The 25,382-nt window shown below is 36.6% G+C and overlaps 1 protein-coding gene across 1 annotated transcript in view; it reads right to left on the minus strand.

Moving 5' to 3' along the window:
- Positions 1-25,382, minus strand: part of hcn4 (hyperpolarization activated cyclic nucleotide-gated potassium channel 4) — a 64,886-nt gene that overhangs the window by 16,140 nt on the left and 23,364 nt on the right. Inside the window, exons 3-5 of the mRNA XM_055036936.1 lie at positions 15,010-15,171; positions 11,607-11,825; positions 418-564 (exon numbers count right to left, since the gene is read on the minus strand). Of these exons, the coding sequence (XP_054892911.1) occupies positions 418-564; positions 11,607-11,825; positions 15,010-15,171 (528 nt within the window). The remainder of the gene's footprint in view (positions 1-417; positions 565-11,606; positions 11,826-15,009; positions 15,172-25,382) is intronic.

Consider the following 25,382-nt stretch of genomic DNA (forward strand, 5'->3'; position numbering starts at 1 on the left):
TGATGTTCTCTAAATAACATCACTAATCATGGAAATATGTCTAGTCACCTTTGAAGGTGTCAGAGTAAAGAAAAATGAACATAAATGCATGCCACACTTCTCAGTCTTTCAGTTGTACAAAAATTTCTTCTATATTTTTCTTCCACTTTATATATCGTTTGATCTTGGTTCTATCACATTCAGAGTAAAAATGTTGATGGTGCTAATGTAGCAAAATGTGAAAAGGTACGAAAGACTTTTGCAGGGCACTTTAAGTGAATTATTGTGTATTCAGCTTTAAAAAATAGTTTATATTCTGCTTATGGAAGAAGTAAATTCTAAAACATCTGAGCATAGTGGTGAGGACTGTCAAACCTGAGATGAATTTTTGACCAAAGTTTCACATGCAACAAACCAAAACAGAAACATCTGCCTCACCTCTCGGAGCGGCTCGTTGAGCTCCCCCAGGATGCTCTCCTCGTCAAACATCTTGCCCTGATAGCGGTGCTCATAGTAGTCATGGATTCTCTGCCTCATATCTGCAGGAAGCTTGTGGAAGGACATGTACTGCTCAACCTGTTTGTACTGCAGGGACAGAGAGAGACACATGGCAACAAGATGACCTAAGCAGGCAAATGTACCATCACAAAGTTCATAACAAACTTTCCCCTGAGGTTAGAAAATACACGAAGAGTACATGAGCACTTTTCTATAATCCGATGAAATCTCTTAGAACTTTTCTTTTTTTTTTTCTAAAGAGGCCGACTCTGATTCTTTAAAGAAGTAGATCAACTGAGAAGCATGAAAGAGGGTTATAATGTGCAATGACGTCAAAGCTACTTCAAAACACGAACAAGCAACATCTATAAATGTACCCTGATTCTTATCAAGGATTTTTCTCATAGGGAAGACTGTTTTCTAGTTCATGTCTTGTAAAATGAAAACAACAAAGTTAAATGTGTCAGAGTTTGTTTTTTTCTTTTTTTATTATTGACTTTTAAGCATTTGAAGCTCTGATACAGATCAAAGCAAACAGAGCATCTAGGGAATAATAAGAGGTAAAGTTCTTGACCCGCAGAGAAAGAAAACAAGGGCGGAAAAGAGACATTAACCATTCATGGAGTCATGTTGAAGGTGCTCTTTGATCATTTACAAATCTAAACACTGAATGCTCCATTTGACCTCAGAAGTCTACTTCTGTGTTGTTTGACACTGTTTTCCCAGTCACCACTGATGTTGGAGGAAATCATCAAAAAGACAGGCTTGTGCAGATATAGCACAGTAAATAGGACAGCTGCCTCATGCAAGTCAGCTTGTTTTTGTGAAAACAGGAATATTTTCTCTCTGGAAACCATTAAAAATACAGGACCGTATCAAGAACATAGGAAGTCTAAGGGCCCACATGTGTAATGTCTTCGACCCTTACACTGACCTGACAAGTGGATGGTTTTGGCAGGGATTTGTTTTTTTCTACAGGAGCCTTTTTCCCATTGTGCAACACTTGCATTCCCTTTGTCTCCCTCTCTGCCAAATTTAGATGGGATTTAATGAGTCTGTGTTTAACCAGAGCCTTTGAGTCCCTGACAGACAGAGAAAACAATCTGGAGTCACTCTGTGCATACTGATGATGCAGCTCCCTATACTGCCATCACTCAAACTGCTGCAAGCCCCCAAATGTACTGATGGAGCAAGAAATACAGCAGATGAGGCAGAATGATTACAACCTTTATCTAACAATGACAAATATTACAAGTTACATTTCTAAAAGAAGTCAATCGATATTTTTTTATGATGACCTTGGGGGCAAGAAAAAGACAAAGTGCCCCAAGACTGTCTTTTTAGTATAAGTTATACTTCTGTCATGTGCTGACAGTTTGGGACTTTTACTTTCTGTCCCTTAAGCAACAACAATTTATCATTTACTCACTGGATGATTAAATGCAGCCCTTCCAAAGAAATTATATTTTCCTTTTCTTCTTCCTGACATTGCTAACTCTAGATAACAAATACAGACATGACTCAGTGCAGTCCCTCTCTTGCTGATCAGTGTGGAGAACGGAGCTTCTCTGGATACGATCATAGCAGTCAGATGCGCTAAGCTTGTGCACATACATGTCTTTCCCTCAACATGTGCACAAGTATTTATGAGGGATGAATGTGCAATGAGAACATTTGTAGTTCCTTCCTCTCTTTCATATTTACAAAGCACAAACACATCAATTCATCCTGAGTTCTGAAGCAAAGTTTGCGTTGATTCTCCTAACAAGAAAGGATGATAGTCAAGTTTAAAAAATCCAAATCATTGCCATATTATTGTTATTAATAGTTAATTGTTAGTCATTATTAATAGTTATTGCCATTTTGATTGCTGTACTATATTTGGTACAAAGCTAAGCTTTCCCAAATCATTTCAAATATACTTATAATGTTTGAGCCACAGAGTAAATCTGACAGTGATTCAAAGAGTCTAACCAGATGGGGTTAGCGCTGTGATGGGCTGATAAAAGCCCCTTTGACAGGAAATTATCTTATTTCCATGAAGTCAGAATCATGCTTCTACAATGAAGAACACTGCTGAAATATTTCACCCTTTTAAGATCTGCTTCTGATAAATGTTTTGTGTGTACTTTAAAAACAGTAGTTGCAGCAAGAAGTTCTCAAGTTCAAATCCCAGCCTCACATCTTTGTTCATCCACTTTTTATGTTCTCAAGATCCATGCATGGGTTATTTATATGTCATGTTTTAAAATTGATTTGTAAATCTAATTTTAAGGAAGACTTGGCAATGATAGGCAACACCACAACCTTAATGGTGACCAACTGGTTAAATAAAAGTTAAATAAATTAATAGAAAATATATCACAATAATTTTTATGTTATGAATGTTTGTGTCTAATCCTGCTTTTTTTCCCCCAGTGTTGTGACCGGACCTTTTAGTCAGCTGTATTGTTGGTATTCAAGCACATGCTTTGCAATAAAACAAAATGCTTGGATTTCCTCCCTTTGCAGGAACTGTCATCCCACATACGTTGCAGATTACATTTGTTTTCCTCCTCTATAGATGACTGGTTATTTTACCCTCCTGCAATCTAAAAAGATGGGGTTCATTTTTTTGCTCTGTGTGCACCTAGGCAGGATCACAGTGACCCTGCTTGCACTTTTACCCATCGTTTCCCAACTTTCTGACCGTGACATCTGCTGCACTCCTCCTGAATGTTGCAGTAGGACCACGGGAGGTTAAAACCGAGCCAGGTCCAGATTATTTATGTTTTTGCAACAACCTTTTCCCTTGAGCTCTCTGCCATGCTGCTTCCTGCTTGCTCTGTTTTCATGACAGTTGATTACCTCATCAACAAGCATTACCGCGGTTTGCCGGCAGACTACAAATCTCGATTGTAGGCGAAATTTCTTTCCTTTCTACCATGTATATCACACATTCCTATGGCATTCTATGTTTTTTTAATTTTGTGTAGAGCTGTGCAAAATACTTGCTTTTCAACTTAGTAACTTCCTTTAAAAGCATTTCTTCTCTGGGTACAAAGTGAGAAACCAAAAAGATATCCAAGAACCTAGGCCATAACCATCACCTTGCCAGTATGAAAGACCTTTTGGCCAAAACAAAAAATCTCTGTGTAGAAGTTTGTACGCAGAAATCAAGATGTTTCTGTCTAAGACTGAAACAACAATCCAACATCGGATGACAGTAAGGAATTAATTTCTTTCTTAATTGGCCTCTCTTGTGCTGGATGTTGACCAGTCCAGACATGTTTACTTTCATCCTTATTTTCCCCCTTTCTCCTTTCAAAATTAGGAACAGAAAACCTTGTCTTTTACGCTCTTGGTAGGTATGTATCTCTAATCAAGATTAGAAAAAAACACTGCTTGGAGGGGCAATGATTATTCCTATTGAATAATCACAGTTTATTGGTATGTTGTGAGGCTGATCAGTTGGTTTGTAACCTTAAAATAATTCAACATAGCTTAATTACACTATGATATGTTTAGGGTTTTTTTAATTGATGCTGGCATTCTTAATGATTATATCTGTTTCATTGCAAAAGACTATGGTTTGGAATTTTTTATACTACTGAGCATCTCAATATTTTTTACAGTCAATTTATGCATAAATTGAAACCTTAACCATGCATAATGTACTGTAAATAGTGTCTTCAACATTAAGTATATTAGTCTAGGAAAGTTAAACTGTTTAGACAATTGACTTTTAGTAATGAACAAATTGTGATAGTAGCATCTTTTGCCCAAAGCTCAGGAGAATGATTACTCCATTTTCAACCATATCATAAAGCCTTTTATTTCCTTTGTATGATGTTTCTCCAAATGGCTGGTCTTAAGTCAGTTAGCCATTCATACAGTTTTCCCCCAGCTCTTTTATTTTTCTTTCCCAATTCGCTTCCCTCTGAAGTAAATTTCCAAGCAGATGCAAATTCTTACCAAGCAAAATATGAATAATTCATTTCCCCAAAGACATGTCAGCCATTTAATTAGATTTTCTAAACATTTATTTTTTTCCTCTGTCTTCTTTTTCATCCACCTAAACTTTGAATCCCTGGACAAAGGATCGAGGTCCAACAAAACCCTTCCTTAAATCTCATCATAATCATCACCAAATCTGATGATGATTATCATAAGACCCAAGATAGTTCAGAAGGAGACAACTACAATAAAATGTGTGACAGAGAAGAAAAAGACTGGAAACCGACTTGGCCTTGTATTTAATGGACTGGTGAGTAATGACTCATAGCTTTGCTTTGCCACTGTTGTATTTGCAGGAGGCTAAGAATAACAATAAGCTGATTGATTGTTTCAGAAAATTCCAATGGAAATAAACAGTCAACCTGTGATGTGCAAGGATTCATTCATCGCAGGATTAATTCTCAAATGGAGAGCTGCAACATGTTTACGTGCCGCAGATGTCAACTTCAGCACACTATGTCTGTCTAGTACAGACGTTGTTATAAGTTTACAACTTTTCAAATAGTTATTTTGTTGCAAATGATAATAAAATATTGCACCTTTTACAAGTATTCATATTACTTGATTCTCTTTTTGTCAATACAACCACAAACTTTAATTGTATTTAATTTAAACTTTTTGTTATAAGCAAATACAACTGTGCATAGTTATGAATTTGAAGAAAATAATACAAATTTAAATTAGTTTTACTCATAAAAATCTATGAAAAGCACTGCACATATAAACTTAGATATCTTGTACTATGATTCTACAAAGTAAAATCCATAGCCACCAACTGCTTTCAGTCCACCTGTGTGTGATTTAATTTTATTAACCATGTCAGAATTTTGAATGTATGCACATTTTTAACTCTTATGTGCATAAAATTTAATCCTGATTAGATATAAACGTGTTACATTTATGTAATGAGAGAGAATATGGGCGAAAAGGATCAACATTCATATGTCCGAGTGTGTATAATTACTAGGTAGCTCCTATCATTCAGGCAAAACTGGGAAAAAATATAAATTTATCTGACTTTGACAAGTCAAAAAAAAAATTATTTTACTGGCAATAGCACTGTAGCAGTCATATTCCAGAGCTGCAATTGCATGAAGTGTCCAGTCGTACATCCAGTCGTACAAGACACACCAGTACTCATAAAGTAAGAAAGGCTGGAACCCTTTTAACCACTGAAGAGGAGAGATAAGATCAAATATCAATACAGGGTCAATAAACATCTAAAGACAGATTATTTGAAGGGTTTTTATAGACTGATTTGTGAAGGACTATATAAATGGGTTTGTGGCAGGATCAGTATTGAGTGCAGTAGTGGTCCACTGACTCAGACTCTAGCAGGGAGCAACTGGGTTACGAATATGGGCACAAAGGTATTAATAATGACTTAGTTGGAATAATAAACCAGTTTCAGGTTTAAGTTGGACTAAATGTCATCTGTCTGCTTTTAGAAGACATTGTGTTAAAAAATATAGTAAGAAAAGGAAAGAATCTTTCAAAAATATTACATTTATTTATGCCTTATGTATCAGAGTGCAGCACTGCATGGCTAACCAGTAAAGGTCTTGCATATAAAAGAATGACATGATCATTTTTTCTCATTTGACCTAAACCCTATCAAAAATTGTCGAGTTTTCCTAAAGAAGAGACTTATATTGAAAGGAAACAATCCAGACCCTGTCTTTGAACAGGGTCTGGGAATCTGCTGTTGTTCTGATGCCAAAAGTTGATCGTTAACAGATCAGGAAACCGACAGACTCCATGAACGAAATGACTATTCAATCATTCAATGCTCACCATCCAAACATGGACAAAGTATGCAACAACTGGAAACCTACAAAGATTTGGTCATCCACCTATCCTGGCAGGCCGGGTAAGAAGAGTATTTTTCATGGAAGCAACCAGCAGGCCCTCTGCAGCTTTTCATATTGACTCAGAAAAGCTGAAGAGATCCGTGGCCGAAATAAGAAATTCTGTAGACACAGGCAACTGTCATCAATGTACTGGATCAATCTGAGTTATAAGTGATGTTTACATCTTACCACAGGCCATGTACATAAAAAGGTAATCTAATGGAAGGCGGTTTGGTCAAATGGTTTGGCTCTTTATTAACATGACATTCAATTATCTTCCCGTCAACAACTTTATTTCAGCACACTTCTTTCTATCTGGCAGGTGAAACATTCTGTACTCTGCAATAAAAGCTTGAAAACAACACTGTGGACGGCTTCAGATTACTTCGATCAATCAGACCCTAAAAGTACTGAAAAAGGTACTCATTATTAAGCTAAACCACAGCTCAGCTCATTAACAATTTTCTTGCACTGACTATATAGAGAAATCTTGACTTAACCTCTTCTGAGAACAGCCAAATCACTTCTGATCATGAACCATGTGTCTTTCCGGTCTCAAACTGCTCCAAATCACTTTCTACCACTAACAGGAAGTGTTTAATTACTTTTGTGACTGGATTACATGTCTTTCCTTTAGTCCAACCACTGTAAGAAAATAGTTTCATATTAACAACTGTTTACTTCTTCCTCAGAGAGGCTTTTCTGAGGGAATTGAAATAAGGGTATAAAAGATCCCTACGGCCTTTAAACCCCCAAATAATCCGCTTTGGGCTTCTTATTAACTTTCCCCCAAAGATTAATGTTTAATTACCAAGTGTTAATTAGAGATGTAGAGGGTGGGCTTGCAACATCCCATTGCCATTTACTTTGAAAACCATTTGGGATTAGCTTGCCACAACATGTCATCTCCTGGGCATCCTTGATTTAATCACCAATTGCCAACACCAAACATAACATAATTTACTTATATCCTGAGATGTCTTTACTGTACATGGCAACAAGGAACACATCCCACAAATAAATCATCTCATCTACATCTCTATGTATGGAATTCATTACCACAGTGAAGAGCATGAGAGAAAAATAAGCCATGTCGAGCTAGAGAGGCAGGCATACCCTTTGCTGTATATACAGTCACATGTGTAGCCATCTTGAGCTCGCAATCTGGAGAGACGTAATTTTCTTTATGTGATAATGGTTCTCAACGAGCCTGAGACAAGAGGGAGGGATTCCTGGGTGAATTTACCAGATGCTTAACCAATTACAACTAAGATTGATCTTATTGTCTGACATAATACAATGTGTAGAGAGTAAAATACTTGTATGAATGCAACAAAGACAACATAATCTTACTTGTGAGGCATTCCAGCAGTTTGAAGTTATTTTACTTTAGTACAAACCTTTAGAAATTCAGAGCAAAGCAGGAACTATAACTTAGTTAATCATATAAATAAAATAACAGCACCAAATGGGAATAGTTTAACCATTGCCTGACATAGAAATGATAAAAATTATTATATTCATAATCTATTTATTGGACACTTTTTGGCTGAGGGTCATCCTTGTTTCTATTTTACCTCAGTTCAATTATTTGTCACTCTACTTTATTATGTTTATTACTTCATTGTGTTTAGTTATTTCTTGTTACCCTTAGTGTACTCTCACTCGCCCCCTGTGCCACCTTTCTCTCCCTCTCCTCACACCTGCTACACATTAGCTAATCAGCCTAGGTCGTTTGTTCCAGTTTACCCTCAGTATTTAAACCTTTCTCCTACTCACACTCTTTGCTGGTTTCTCCCCTGATTTTCCCCTGAATTCCTGTTTTTGTTTTGATCTGGCTCCCTATTTTCTTTCTTTTTGAGTTTTTTTTCATTATAACATTCATTTGACTGTATGGATGTAGTTATTTTCCACTTTGAAATCCCAGTTGGGCCCAAGCTTTAACTTCCTAGTTAATGTATTTAAATGTTTCTTAGCCATATTAATCCAATTAAACCTCTTGAGTTCCAAAGAAATAAAGAAAACCCTCCTGTTATTCAGATTTTTAGTAAGCAGAATAGTTATGTCTTAACTGCCATTAAACAGAAAAAGTGTGTGAAAATATCTCATATCAACAATATTTCTAACAGAAACAAGTATAGTACATTGAAGCTACATGACGTTATATATGCTTTGCAGTTTTTCTTTTGGTATATGATGATTTTGGGGCATTTAGTTCTTTCTTGGTCATCACCCATTCAGTCTATTAGATGTAAACTGGCTTTGCAGCAAACAGAGAGACTGGCATCCCTACAGATTTCTTTGCTGACTTGAGCCTTGATGGCCCCTGGGTTGTTCCTGAATATTTCAACTGGTTTCTTTTTACCTCTGGTGCCAGTTTGAGTAATATATTCAAAATTTATACCCAAATGGGAATTCCAACAGGAAAGGCATCCAAAATACACATCATAAGTGGTTTGGGGAAAAAGAAATAGGAATAAAGCAGGCTTTTTCCAAGCCCTTACTTCAACTAATTTAAACAAATGTCTGTACGCTGAACTCCTTATTAAAGATATATAAATATGAAAAAAAAATACATAAAAATAAACTACAGTGACTACTGAGACAAGATAAAATATCTGTCACTGAAAGAATTTGAAGCTTGAACCAGTTGCAACTCAATTTTTATATCCTTTTTATTCAGATACATTTCAGCACTAACTTAAATTGAGTTAAGATACACGTGTAAGAAACTGAGTTTCAAACACAAAGTAGATGTTTTATAACTCCTCTGTTGGAATAGTGACAGTATTATTTGTTTAGCTGTTTGAAAATCAATTTATTAAAGTGATTTTTCATCTCAGTGTTGGCCTTACCTCATTTTCTTCCAGATATTCGAGTGCTGGCTTTCTGCTTTGTTTAATAGATAACGTGTTGCCTCATCCAGAATAGTTCATTTGACTCTACTTGCCTGATGCTGAAAGCCTGAGATACTTATCACTCTGTGCTATATTTTCATATAATTCTATTCACTTCAGCTCTGTAATGATAAGTTTCCCTATCTTTGAGAGAGAAATTTTCCCCATCCTTTTCTTTCCACCATCTGTGCACTTGTGAGAATCCTTTATGGGGCTGATTTTCTTTGTAATCGTCTCTCACAGGGAAACCTTTTCCATTTAACTATAAAAGTAACCTGGATATCACCTCTGCATGCCAGCAGGACAGATGGTCTCTCGTCTTGGCCGTATAGCTGTGAGAGCTTTGTGCGCTATTTTTTTACGCCTCATTTACAGCGGATGAATACACAACCTCTGTCACATCAAAGCCAGCAGGAAGCATTAAAATTGGCAATGGTTTGCTTGGCTCATTAGAGATCCACTTTGACACCTCCTCGACTGGTTAAATTTTGATCTTTTCTACCTAACATACCGCTGATACAGTAGTACAAGTATGTGTTATCCCCTGCTGAGATTTATTGGTGGGTTATGCTTCACCTTTGAGTTTACATATTAAGATTCTGCACCATACATGCACTTTGATATCGCAATCTACTTTAAATGGAAAAGATGGAGAAGCAGCAAGAAGAAGGGCCTGCTGTCACACATAGCTGAAGAAAGGGCCACCAGCTAAGTACAAAAAAAAGGTGTTCATGGACAGTAAAATGCAGGAGATGGCAGTGTGGAGCTGAGTGTTTTGACATTGTAAAATTCATTCTGCAAAAATGATCTTTTTTCAGACATACACCGTGAAGAAACATGGATGAGTTTTTTTTCAGCATGGGGTTTATCCTTGGAATGAAAATCACTGGGTTCAGCTGCACATACAGACTAGTGTTGAGACAGACAACTGTCCAGTTAACATGGCGGCGAAGCAACTCTCAGGAGACAAGCCGGCATGCGTACTAGATTGGATTGAGATGATTGCTGATTTTGGACATCAAGGTTGTTATTTCATTTCCTATAAAGAGTTTTCAGTTTTGTAGAAAAAATACATGTCCTCACACTGTGATGAGTGCTTTTGTCTGGTGTGCATTATCTTTTTTTGAAGTTCCACCACCATACTTGTTACATCATCTATTGTGATCCCCGGCCTGCCTCTTTTTCTAGCCCTCTTTCACTCCCACTCTCCCTCTTTCATTTAGGTGAGATTTCTTGAGCCTCTGCCTCCATTCTCTAGAGGTCACTCTCTTGTCTGCACCTCACCACAGACAGTGGGCATTGAGGGAGTGTATAGCTCAGCTCATTATCACTCATGCTGGGCCTACAGAGGGCATGTCACCATGGAACATGTTTGGGTCTTCACAGCCAGACATCAGGACTTTCTTTTGTCTAGACAAAAACAGCCTCACACCAACAAAATGTTGGCCCTGGCTTTTTGCCCTCAGTTCTTCTTGGGTCATGTTCAGTGAAAATGGTTTTTGAGTTTGGTTACAACAAAGCTACAAAAAAGGTGAGAATATAACTTAAAGTTTTATGGAAATCATGTTAAACTCCTTTGCAAACTCCTTTGTCTTAAGAAAGCTCATGATTATCTTTTTTTTAATTCTGCACAGAAAAACAATGGTGCATATTCGTATTCATCTGAATTTTCTCTGACATCCAGTTCAACTAGTTCCGTTGAACCCGAAGACATTTAATTAGTAAAAAAAAATCACATCTGTGTCTCAGTATAAATACAGCTGTTCCTTGAACTCCTCAGATGACTGTTAGTAAGATAGTTCAAAAATAGATTTGTGGATTAGTTTAAAGCAAAATTAAGTTATGGAACAACATGGCAAGCTTTGAAAATCTCATGGGATATTGTTCTATCCATTATCAGATAATATAAGGAGTACAACACAACAGTAAGTCAAGACAAGTTGGATAACAAGAGTATTTGGAGCAATAGAAACTACAGAGGTTTGCAGTCAGGAGGGAGAATCTGTCAATGACGCAATTGTTAGCTATGCACAAATGCAGAGAAATCAAACAACCTTTTTTGCCTCTCCTTAATTTCAAAATTATGCTCTGCTTTGTGTTCATCTTTGGCTTAAATACTTAACAAAACACAAGAAAGTTTAAGTTGAAACATCACAAAATGAAAACATTTGAGGGCTTTGACTTTTTTGCAATTTACTGCAAATCAGTATTGTGTTGTAGTGACAGACTTTAAAAGGTAGAAAACATACAAAATGCAGCATTCTGGTGTTGATACAGATTACTAAAGGAGACATCTGGAATACCAAGTATGTGATAAGAACGCAAACGGATGAGAAAAACCCATGATTACTAATGTAAAAAAGCTAAATTTTTGATGTTGACTGACCTTCTCCTGGTACTGACGCCGAGATGAATCCAGCGATTGGATGAGTGCAGTGGCATGCCCCACAAACATGGCGTAACAAGTAGCGCCCACAATCATGCTGAGGATAGTCAGCCAGACGTCTGTCATGCCCACTGGGGGGTACATGCCGTACCCAATGCATAACATGTGGCTCATAGCTTTGAAGAGTGCATAGGAATACTGCTGTCCCCATGTGTCATTCTGGATGGAACAGAATAGGACAGGTGAGTTAGGTTAAATACAATACTACACATCCTAGCTTAGCCCATCTCAAATGATGTCATTTATTGCAAATGAAAGGCCAGTTTTAACATTACAGCTATATGCCCACTTGGGGCAGAGCTACTGGGAGCTGCAACTTTCAAACATCTTAGTTCAGTGGGGAGCAGCTGGCAGGGCAATACAGACTTAATATACAAACATTTAGAGCAAGCAGACGTTTGGGCAGAAACCTAAAACAGAGCCCTAAGAATGGGCACAAAGAGCAAGAGACATAGCAGGCTTGCATGAGAGAAAGTAGGTCAGCTATTTAGAAAAATTTGATTTCTCTGTGAGTTTTCTCATTTGTAGATAAATTGCCCCTTTTCCCTTAGAATCCCAATGGTGGTTCATGGCAAATCAATATCAACTCTCTCCTGGGGGCGACATGTCCAAATTGCTTTCAAACTCATTTCCACTGAAGAAAAGCAGAGACAGAGAGCAATTTTATTATTGCCTAGCTAAAATACATAAGGGCCAGTGTTCATGCAATACAGCATCACAGTTACCTTTAATTCACCAAAATTAAAGGAATCAAAATTAAAATTTTAAGTCTGAGTCTGAATCAGCATTCCAGAAGTTCAGGAAAACATATTCAGAAATTTTAGGGGAATAAATTGTGATTGTTTCTCAAAATCATCTTATTATTGGTCTCTAATAGTTTAATAGACACAAAATCATTCTATGTGCTTAAATCTGATAGATGGTCTAAGCTACAAAAACATGTAGAGTATGATGAACCTGATGAAAGCCACTGGCCAAAATGGTGTGCTAATTTTTGAAGACTTCCAGTGTGGCTGAAGCAGGGGTGCCAGCAGGAATCTTTAGCCCAATGACAAAAAATTTTATTTTAAGTTTTTTAAAATGAACTCCATTGTGAGCAACTACCTTCGAAACATGAAAATAATGTTTATCTTTCTCTCTATTAGAATGGCTGGAACAATCATACAGTACACAGACATTTTGATGCTGGATCAACAGAAATAAATGGGCTACATTTACTTCCGGCCCTCCATCTGCATTGGGTAATGCAGATGGAGGTCAGATGCTACATCATCTGAAACCCAGCAATATGACGCTCTTCAGCTGAAGTGTTCACCTCACCAGATCCTTGGCACACTCCAAGCACCTTCCTTCTCAAATTTCAAAATTGTACACACTTCCACACTCTTGTTTTCAGATTTCTTTGTAGATTTATTTTACACCAGTTTGTCCTGATATGTACTGAAGATATACAGTATAAATACTCCTGTTGTACCTTAGTTTATATTTTTCAGTAGTTAGGAATCCATTTAATGATAGACTACTTGCATTTACATAACATGAAATGTGTGTAAAATATCACACAAAAATCATAAAATCCTTCACAAAGGAGGAGTCATTGTCAACATGCTCTCTTAGTGCTTATTGTCGTATCATTTGTCATTCAGAAATGGCTCAAGCGAAAGACCAATGTTTATGTATTTTGTTCCAATTTTGGAATTTTAGTTAGGGTGAACTATGACATTTCACAAAACAACATTTTAAAATCAGATAGTGAAGCTTCAAAAATCTTCTATGAGTACCATAAGTCTTAAAAAAAAAAAGTAAGGACGGTAAGAAAATGTCATTTCATCAAAATTTAATATATCTTTTTTTAAATATATTTTATTTAAAAAAAATTGTGTACATTTTTTCAACAATAATTATTTCAAGAAAATTACCACATAATTTGGTTTCTCAGTGTAAACCTGCATGCTGCTCAACAGAAAATGAAAAGGAGCATTCAACCAAATGAGCATAACATTTGCCAATCAGTTGCATGTTATTCCAATGAAACGTAATCAAAAATATACAACGTACTTTCTGGTCTGATGTAAAGTAATGACACAGTGCCTGAACAGCAACTGTCTTCTGAGTGCGTGTCTCTGCACAAATGAATGGAAATACGGCTAAAATTAGATACATTCTGAAACATCTCAGGGGAAGAAGTTTGCAACTTACACGTATTGTGCTGTTTGTACATGAGCGAAGCAGACTCAGTGAAACAAGTAAGCCTGTCATGAAAGCAGAGAGGCATGGTGAATCAAGAATATCATACCTGGAGAGACGTAACTATCCATGTCACATCCGTTCTGGTACAGACAGTTTAACTACAGCAGCTTAAGAAGTGTTGCTTTAAAGAACTGTATCACTCTGCATGCAATGAATCTATCTAATCTAAATAGTATTACTTCAGAAAATATACTTTTTTGGTGCTCTGATTTAGTGACATGCGCCTGAATTAAACTGGGATTTTTAGGTGTTTTGATTCTTTTTTTTTTTCTGGTCATCCTCCCTGAGCTGACTTAAATAAGCATGTTACTGATTTGTTTAGAAAGACAAGCTGTACAATTTTCCTTTGTGTGAAAAATATTGTTTGAACAGAGATTGTTGCTTTATGTGAACACTAAGATATGGCAGAGCAGAAAGCTAATAGAGAGCACATGCTGTCATGTAGTCTCTGATGCAGTGTTTGATTCCAATCCTAAAGTCCTAAAGGTGGCCCTGATAGCTCTTATATTGACATGCATTGATAAGCTATCAGACATGGAGCCATTTCCCCTGCTATCTGACTTAAGGAAGGATATATGTTGATTTCTAAGTACATTGCAGCATCATTATCTTTAATTCAAGAACCAGACAAATATTCAGATTAACACTCATTGCCTATATGAGGCTGTCAGGTGAAAAAGAAAAAAAAGTAGGTGAAAACTACTGAAAGAGAGCTCTATAGCAAAGAACGTTTTTGCAATAATCAGTTTGAAGGACATTTTACAAAAATAAGTAAGCAGCACAACTCGCTGCTTACTTTTATTAATAAAAGCTGTCAATTTTCATGAATATGCATTCTCGATACACATCTTTTTTCAACAAAGTAGCCCCAAACCCCTGAAAATATAGTCATCAGCAAATTCAATAAATGTCTGCCAATGTACCAGATAAACCTATTTAATGTGGGTTTAACATGACAGATATGCATTGCGGTCTTTCCCAGGAAGCTAAAGGGGTTTTAGTACAGTAATTACTGGAGGTGATGAATAAGATAAGACAGAAGTGTAATCTGATTTGAACAGGCCATACAAGTCTGTGCAGGAAGAGCACTTACCACCATCTTATTTTTGGAAACCCAGCAGTCAGCTGGGAAGTCCTGCAGCATGGGTACCAGGAACTGCAGGCAGCCATCCCAGTGACACAGCAACAGCATCATACCGATGAGGTTGACTATCCGCACCATGGCGCTGGCCAGGTCATAGGTCATGTGGAAGATCTAAAAGAGAATAGAAAATCAGTGGATGAAGTGACCATCAGTTCATTTTCCCACAGTATAAATAAAATCTCTAACACAAATGTTCATATGCCTTTCCACATTTTATCATATTACAACCACAAACTTCAATGTACTTCACTGGGATTTTTAGTGAGAGACAAATCTGTGCATATTTGTGAAATTAATTGAGATGATTTTCGCAAAGAAAGATTTTAAAAAATATTGTATGTATTGTTTTTCTGCTCCCCAGGATAAATACTTTCAAAATGCAGTCACAGCTTTCTGGGATATGTCTCTAACGCCTTTGCACTTCTCGAGATAGAAATATTTGCCCAAATTCTTTGTCAAATAAATGAAACTCAGTCACACTGGGTGGAGAGAATGTATAATTTTCAATTGGATTTGGGTCCAGAGTTTGAGTTTCTTACACCACGGCTATTTTTTTTTTTCTCCAGGCTGTTCTTTAGTTAAATGTCAAAACTTACTCACCCAAGGGTTTTAATATCTTCGTTTTCATCTAATCTGTAAAATGCTTCATGTCAATGTACCGCTTAACATGGTCACTTGCAATTGTGTCAAACTGTTTCCTGTTTCCGAAGAATGAGTGGGGCAGCAGAAGGAGGGTGAGAAGTGGCTGCCCATCACTGCTCCACCAATTGGAGAGGGCTGTGGGTTAGATCAGTGTTATTAAAACACTGATCTAATAACACAAACCTTCTGGCTAAAGGCTGTTAGGCAATGATGAAAGGGGAAGAATCCCAGAATGTATTCAATCTCTATGATTGTCTTTTAATAATTATACTTTGTCTTGCTCTATTAAATAAAGTCAAAATAAAATTATGTTTGTTGCTGAAACACATCAAAATGGGAGAACAAACAGGGTATGAATACTTGTGAAAAGCATCACCCATCATTAAGCAAGATTTTTTTTTCTTTCCATCTCAACACACAACATAAAATCCCATAAGTCTGTTTTTGCAGATGGATGCTGATGCTTGAATTAACCAGCGGGTAAGTAAACCTGCAGAAAAAAATAGCTGTTTAGCAAGAAAAGAGCTAGTGAAAGCAGATGTTGCAGGTGTGGAGAGTACAGTTGGGACCAGAGCTTTACCTTCCAGGGTTGCTGAATCACTCTTATCATCAGCTGCTCAGCAAAGCCAGATAATAGTACAAGTAGAGGTTCCTGTGCGCCTTGGGTGATTGCTTTTGCTGGGTTTGTTAATCCTTGTGATAAACATGCTCATAAGGCGCTGCAGGACTTCTAGACTTTAATGGCCTAGACCATTCAAAGGCTTTTAATCCCATTGAAGACCATGGTGTGCACGGCTAACCACTCTGCTTCTTATTAAAATCCACTCACTGCCTTTAAAGGGCTTATGAGTGAGAGGGGATATTCCACCTTCACTTTGTTGCTCGGCGGTAGGTGATAATCATGAAGGAAGGAGAAAATGTCCTCAGAACAGTCGTTTAATCTCAGTGCCCGTGCCATTATGGCTTGGTTATTTTTTATTTGCAGCTTAATCCCCACAGATGTGAACGAGTATCTATGGTTGTGTAAAGCATTTCTAAGTGAGGGCTCTGCTGCAACATTGAATCAGATTCATTTATTTCTGGCTACTACAAACTGAGAGGTGCTTTCAGAAACCTGAACATTTGAAATAGAGCCCTCATTTTCCACATTTTTTTGTCCAAAAGTACATGCAAAAAGTGTACTTTTTTCTCAGCTAGCCAGCCTCTTCTGTAGCTTTGATAAATAAGTTAATGCATCTAATATGCTGTGTTGTGTGTTGTCTAAATTCCTTAAGGAGTTGTAATGGAATTCCATAACATTAAAGTGTTAAACTCCCTCAGTGGTAAATTAATAAAATATGAAGTGCCCCTCTCCTGGGTCAGATATATTTTTAACTTGTGAAGTCATAAAAAACACACACTGCTTTTAAGTCTATAACAATAAACTTTTACTCCTAAAAAATACCTTTTTTTTGTCAAAAAAGTGTAGATTTTTGTTCCTGGCCTTGAAATATTTACATGTTAGTTAAAATATGCAAAATTATTTGGTTACTGTGGCCATTTATTAATTTGATTAATCAGCGTTTAAATTTAACCACTTAAATGTATTAGAAGCACATTTTAAAGAGTGAATGAACACATAATTTAATTCCTCTTTAAAATCAGAAGAAAAATATCTTGCCTAAAATAAAATAACATAGATTTACTTTCGTGCATGCTTGTAGAAATTCTTTTAATGTGCAGCTACAAGTACTGTTAATATCAACATTTGAAAGGCTCAACCTTTTGCTGTTTTAGCATCAATATAATTAAAGTCTAATCTGTTGACCACTTCTTGAATTAACTGACTACTAATTGGATAGCAAAACTTTGTTAATAGGATGTTTTTAACAGAATTTGAACCAGATAAAGATAACCTGTAAGTGCATAAAGGAGTACTGAATAGAACATATTTACAGAAAGAACGATTTTCCTCTTAGAAGCAAAGCATTTTTTTAAACCAGTTTTAGCTTAATTATTGCTTGACAGTGTGTTATTATGTCAGAAAATAGCAATTTTCTCAGTCTGTATGAGCTAATTAATGACTAATTGATAGTTAAATTAGTTGAGAATTATTTTAATAATTGATTCATCACAATTAAAGCAATTAGTTGTTTCAGCCCTACATTGTTAACTAATAAACCAATACTAAATACTAATTCTTGAGCAAACAGCTGTTTGAAAGCGACATTTCAAAGGAATGGATTTTGTCGGTACTATATTAATTCTTGCTCCCTTTCCACATGTTGCCGTTATACGTTCTTAGAAAATGCTTCAAGCTATGAGCAAGATGCTTTCCAACCGTGTTGCTTGACTTCTAAAAGGGCCACACCTGGACAAGGTGGGTATAAAGTCAAACTATACTTCTGAGTCACCAACTGAGGTAGTAACACTGCCAATTTGTTTGAGTTATTAAAGGGTAAGCTGATTTCACAGCTTCATAATATAACTTAGACAGGACAGATGGCCTGTGCGACTAACTGGCTGGGGGATTGAATGAAAGCACACAGGACTGTCACAATTCAGGGAGACATTTGGCACACATCACTTCTCATCATTAACAGACATTGGGCAGAACTGAGGTGTGTGTGAAAACATAACAGATCACTGGATTTCAGCCATGTGTTGTTTCTTTAGGGGTGGTGATGCTTGAAAATTGAAAAAAAAAAAGGAAAGCAAATGTCTGTGGTAAGGCGAATCTTCTGTCGGTGACAAGGCATCATATTTTTTTGATGCATTACAAATTGTGTTTGACTCTTTGGTAAGGGAGACATCCAACATAATTTTATGTATGGCTGTCTGGTATGTACGTTCAACTACATACAATGTAGTAGTTCACTAATGTGGAATGGCTCAGGGGAAGAGTGGTTGTCTTACTGTCAGAAGACTGTGAGTCTGATTCCCACTTTCTATGTATCCACCTATAAATATGAATGTGTGTGTTTTTGGGACTGTGGATGAGAGAGTCTGATTTGCAGTATAAACAGCACTTTGAGGGAGGGTCAGTAAGAAAAAGTGATAAAAGTTCTGTCCTTTAAACCAGCATGGATCTCGATTGCAGCCAGCTCGACTGATGAATTATGAATGACCAGCAGAAGCTTAAAGGAGCTCAGTCGGTTGTGACAGAAACGTTGACAAATCTACCCATTACCAAACTGTTAAAATATTAACAAAAAGATGTATCTGCATTCGATGATAATTTTTTAAAATTAAATAACGTTGAACATCTTTACATATTTATGTAATTTAGCAGAATGCATATAAAAATTATTGAATTGTTCACTAAAATAATATTTAAGCCCACAGCTCAATATACCTCAAAGGTTATATTTTGTGAGTGCAGAGAGCCACATAAAAACTTCTGGTGGAATGAATTTGGGCTAAATTTGGACATGTGTTTTAAACTAAGTCTCTGATTTCTCAATACTTTTTGGAGTGTTGTAAAAAGTATCCACCCCTGTAAAGGTTTTTTTTTTTCTTTTTTTCTTCAGTTACACCTTATGATCTTCAAACCAATTTAATAGTTTTTACCATAATTATAATTTATAAACCATTAATTAATTGAAATGCTATGTTTTCTTTTATTACCCAAAACAGGTGTACTTGTTGTCAGACCTGGAGAATCAAGAAATCTTGTTCATAGAGCCTGTTTGACAATATGAAGTTTACTGCAGCAAACCACAGTGAGAAACATTATTTGTAAATGGACAAAAATGAACAGCATTGAACTTTTGGACAATGGAGTTCCCGGCCCAAGACTGCAGAGGTCAGTGTACTTGATTCAACAGTAACAAAAAGGGCAAAAATTAGGGTTGCAACATATATTGGCACTAATGTCAGTATTGTCTGATATTAGTTATTTTTTATCATATTGGTTTTGGTCTGATAAATAACACTAGGCTGGCATTAATAACCAATATTTATTTCCACCTTTGTTGCCATTTGTTTCTGAAGAGGGAGTAGAGGTTGAACATCTCGTGTTTGCTTGGTCATGTGACAGTGGTAATGATGCAGCACAGGATTGTGGAGTACTTAACTGAAGCAAAGAAGCAGTGGTGAAATCAGCTGTGTGATCAATCTTTCAAAGTCTTGAAAGGTCATAAAACGCATGTGTATATATATATATATATATATATATATATATATATATATATATATATATATATATATATATATATATGCAGATAGGTATATATATATATATATATATATATATATATATATATATATATATATATATATATATATATATATATATATATATATATATATATATATATATATATATATATATATATATATATATAAAACATATGTTGGTTAATATTGGATGTTAAAATTGGCTCAGATGTTCATATTCAAGCATCTTTTTGCCTCTTTGTGGTGTGCCCCTCTAAATGGGGAAAACCTGTTAGAGGGACAATTACCAATAATTACCAATAAGAAGTCAGACCATTTCTAAAATATTATATTTCTATATTTCTAGAGGGAGAGATGAAATAACTCACTGCTGTTCAACACTAACTTTTTCTACCTTCCTATTTTAGCTGTACCCGCAAAAGATCTCTACCATTTTGCCATTGTGTGAAGAATAAAACCTATGGAAACGGAGAGTGTTAATGCTATGCAAATCTCTGCTGTGTAACCCAGACTGTCTCACTGTAGGAAGGTGAAAGCTCTGTTTCTATTCACAGCTGTAATCAGTTCTAATACTGCCCTATCTAAGAGGCACACTCTCTTTGTAAAAAAAAAAAGTTTGACTTTTCCATTTGCAGAGACCTGCAAATGGAAAAGCTAAGCATAACCTATGTGTAAACACAGCTGCATCACCTATCTGCATTCAGTTTGTGTATTCATGAGAATGCAATAAAGAACATGGCAGCACATAGATGATGATGGATTGCTGACTACTTTCTTTTAATTGATAAGAACACAGGGCGAGCATGGCAACATTAGCACCAGCATAAACAGGCAAGCTTTGATTGATGAGGGCACTGACGCAACACAGCAGTTTGTGACATAGGAAATGCTTAGGCATCGAGACAGACTCTGCTGCTGTTTCATTGGCTCGTTCTGTTTTTTGTCATTGCGGTGTGTGGAGGCGGGAGGGGCGGGGGGTTGTCAAATTTTAAAGGATTATGTAACTTGCCGTCTATGTAATTTTGTGTAATACTGTCAAGGATACGACAAATAATAAAAACAGCTTGAGTGAATCGAGATTGTCAAAATCATTTATTTGTTTATTAAAGAAATAACAATCAAATTTATTCACGTAGCTACTACCTCTCTACTGTTGTGCTGTTTGTACAAACCTTCAATTTAAACAACTTGCAAAAGAAAAATTCACATAACAAGAAAAAAAATATGATTTAATGCTGAGGAAGAGAAACTAATCTCTGCCTTAACGAAGCAGCAGTGAGGCTCAGGCAAGCATAGAGTGGATGAAGGCGGCTGCTGAGTCATCGCAAACAGATGGACTGAGAAGATTGTGGTCCAGGTGAGAGAATAGCCGCATATGCCACGTGTGGTGCTGATGGTGGCTGACCAGACACAGTTAATATAATGGGATGCTACAGCATCTGGTGTCAGCTGCTCTGCTAATGATGATAGATGATTGTCAGGATAGTGTTTTAAGACAGAGCAAAGAAAATTATTTACTTTTTTTCTGAAACCACAAAACTTTAAAACATCTTATAGCTGTTTTTTGCACAGCTATATTTTGTTTTGACTTTTATTTAGGTACATTTTATTGTGTGTTTAAATGTTTTTTTTCTTTATACCTGAGCTATCAGAAGTCCAGAGTGTGGTGCACATTTGTATTTCTCTTACAACCAGCAATGCAACAACGCATTGCACGCCTGACTATGTTTGCTTCTTTTCAGCTTCTGCTTCTTCTTTTCATCTCAGTACATTCTGCATGCAGAACGTATTGAGCTCTGAGATTAGAGCTCATAATAGTTACAAATACTGAGGAAATAAAGTAAGTTTTTAAGTATTTAAAAAAAGAGGAAAAAAAATCTATTCAGGTTTGGGATAATCTAATTATAACAAGAAAAAAAAAACATTTCAAATCGCCACTTGCCACCTTGGCACCATCCACTGGTCAAATGAGCAAAATTCTGAAGAACTGCAGTTTCATGATCTTCTTTTGGAAAGACACAATATATAAGGCATAATTGTGAAGTGGAAACAGTATGATTTTGTGTAACTGAAAAGTTTTTATTCAGTCCACAAAATGCAGAGCAACCACTTGCATTCATAAGCAATACCAGAATCCATCTGGGTGTAATTTAATTGAGGTATAAATCATCTGTTCTCTGCCATCTGTGTTTGTTGTAGTGAATTAGTGAACAAACAGTTCCATACAGATCAAGAAACACAATAGATAGTTAAAATATAAAGATGAAGAGAGTAGAGTTAGTTACAAATAGTGTAATTTCAGAAAGCACTGTTGAGTCCCTCATCTAAAGATTGTGCTGCGACTCCAAACTAAACAAAACAAGCCAGTCAGCCTAAACTGAAGCCAAGAGGCTTATGGTAATGGAGGAGCTGGGATGATTTAACAGCTCAGGTAGGAGAACAGAATAACAAGAGCATGTACGGAATGGTTTACATCAAACCATCTGACTCATAAAAAAGTTCAGATCTAAACCCAATTTAGTTTTGTGGTAATAAATTTATTGTTCACAGATGCCTTCCATGGATGGGCAAGTAAAATCACTCAGTGGAAGCACAAAGCTGGGGGTCATATCCAAAATACGGTTCTGCAAAGTCTTCGCTCAGTGTGGCTAAATACTAATAGCACAGTTTTCAGATTTCTGTTTGGAAAAACATAATGAAACTATGCATTCAATTCCTTCCACTTCTTTGTATCGATTAATTACACAAAATTCCAAGAATTGACCAAATTTGTGAGGCAACAATGCCCTGAACAAAAGGTTAGACCTTTCACAAATTGAATACAGTCTGTCATTTTGTCATTTCAACATTATAAAACAATATTCTCCCTGTCTGAATTAGAACTTCTGCATGTGTAATGTCTGAAAAAAGAACAATCACAGAAATTAAAATATGTTATATTTAGCTACATTCCCTATACTTTTGCTGGGTGATACTCACTTAGTCAGTTAGGAAAGCCCTCATAATTTTGTTGAAAAATTTACCTAGCATTCAGAACAGCAAAGAACAGCATAAAATCATGTATATCTTAGTTTTATTTTCAAACATCCAGTGTAATGGTGGATTAACGGAGCAGACTTTAGTCAGGGGTTAGATTTCCAACTGTAAATACCTCTTTGTAAATGCCACGATCATGCATTCTGTTACTGTGAACCAGGCACATGTGTAGAATGAGAAGCAGGCCTGGGAATGGACCACAGGGAACACCCTTCCATCATCTGTCTAAACAGGCCTGGAGGGCTCAAGTCACAAAACCCACTGACTCCACACCAAACAGGGATGCAGCAATGGGCTTGCGCTGGATTACATATCGGGATGTAATAGTTTTTTTTAAGCAAGTCCATTGTGGGTATTCACACAAAGCTCATTCAGAGTGTTGAGGAGCTGTCACTGTAGCTGGAAAGCCTCATTGTCAACTCAATAATAGCCCATTAGGTCTATTATTGCTGTTTTGCTTATCTGTGAAAGACCAGACCTTGGCTAAGGTAATGGGTCACTGAGTGGGGAGCTGATTAGCTGATTTTTCTTATTTAAATATTTTTGTATGGACTTACTGGGCGGAAACAATTTTCCTCTGTGGACACAGTGGACTTTTAGAGCAGCATTTCAATGTTTTGTTTGGTTCTTCATTGCTGAAGCACAAAGATACCTGGATGAGCAGCACCACACATCTCAACAATCAACAAACTCTATGTTGATGCTGACAAACGGGAGGTGTTGCACAAGCTATCCTTCAAACACATGAAGTCATTTTACTGAATTTTGTATCATCAACTAAAGAGCTTGTGGAAAGTTTTGATAGATTTACTTTTTTCAGATTGTGTCATGTTGAGATCCCAACACACAATGTTTTTAATGAAATTTTATGTACTAGCATGGAACAAAGTAGCATGGTACATGGATCCATGTATTCAACTCCTCTAAATCTATACTTTAAAGAACATTTAGAACCAATTAAAGTAGCCACTCTTCTCTCTACCACCTTTGCTCATCCCCTTTCAAAGTTAAGGGAACTGAATACAAACACAACCCATAGATAGATTTGACAAAATGTAATAAAAAGTCAAGGGACATGTTCAGTGGTTTTTAGTAAAGGATTGTCTTTGCTATTTTTTTTGTTTGTTTGTGATATTTATTTCAACAATTCAGTATAACTTTAATTTTGCATTGGAGGAAGTGTGTATTTGATTTCACAAAGGTCTGTAATGATGAAACAGGCTGTCACGCGGTGCCATTCTCTTTTAGAATTCAGCTATTCTCATATCCATCGGCATTTTTTCCCCCTCCATCTTTTGTCACGCAAACTTTTCTAAAAGCTCACTTAAGGCAACATTTACTGAAACATTTGCGCTGTGGACTTCGGGCAAGAAAACCCCTCTGAGTTTAGTCATTAGTGGACTGCCTTAAATCTGATTTAACGAGATGACTAATCTCACCCAAGTCCAATGAGGAGAATATCCGGTCACAGTCTTGTTTTTATCCCGATGAAGAGTGACAAGACGAAGCTGACAAGAGAGAGACGGAGGAGAGGCGTATTGGCAGTCTGTTTAGTGTGTGTGTGTGATTGTGTGTTTGAGCTTGATAATATCTGCACACCATGCTGAACGCCATTATGCATGACAGTGTTGTCACTGGCATGAAGCCACAACCACTAAAACCTCCTTGTTTGTAAACAACGTTCTATCAGCTCGCAGGGTGTGAAAAACCCTCACATCTAGAGAGTTTGGAAGGGAACAGCAGCCATCATTGCTAATTTATGGAGGCCGTGATAGAAAAGGACGTGTAAGACGATTTCACGAGCTGGCAGGGGATCAGGTTGTTACTTTACTTACGCAAAAAAAAAAAAAAAAAAAAAACATTACTTAGGGTGTCAGTGGTGATCAGATTAAAGAAGATAAAGATGATTGATTTGCAAGGACTGCAGCTTTTAAAAATGCTTTTAACTGCTCAAAACTCTTGAAGGACACTAAGCATCAGATCCTTTAGAGAGTTTAAGATCCTGTGAAGGAGGCGGCTTGTCTTGATTTTTAACTGCCCTCTGATAAATGTAGAATCCTCATCATCACCGGCTTTAGTTGAGCTGCAGCGTAAGTTCTGATGATTCATATGAAGATATAACGCTGCACTCCCCACTGCTCTTTTCTGAGAAGACTCAAGGGAGCAGTTTAGGGATCAACATTCAGGTCGAAGGACACTTCATCAGCTGGTGGTTGTGTACCAACATGTCTGAGCCTCTTGGCTACCGAGCACTATATACAGAGGATGTGCAATTACAGCGCCAGTGTCAACACAGCCAACTAAAACCTGCAAACAAACACAACGAAACATGTATGCATACATATGTGAAGAGTTAATGTATTGAAAGTCAGCTTTGCAGAAGATCACAAATTATTAGACTCTACAGGAAATTTGAAAATAAAATTTAAATCTATTTATTCTTTTTTTTTTAATGGCGATGTCACAGGGAATCAATACCCTTTCAT

This window comes from Poeciliopsis prolifica, unplaced genomic scaffold, assembly GCF_027474105.1.
Source record: "Poeciliopsis prolifica strain line A6 unplaced genomic scaffold, Auburn_PproV2 SCAFFOLD011, whole genome shotgun sequence".
Lineage (NCBI taxonomy): Eukaryota > Metazoa > Chordata > Actinopteri > Cyprinodontiformes > Poeciliidae > Poeciliopsis > Poeciliopsis prolifica.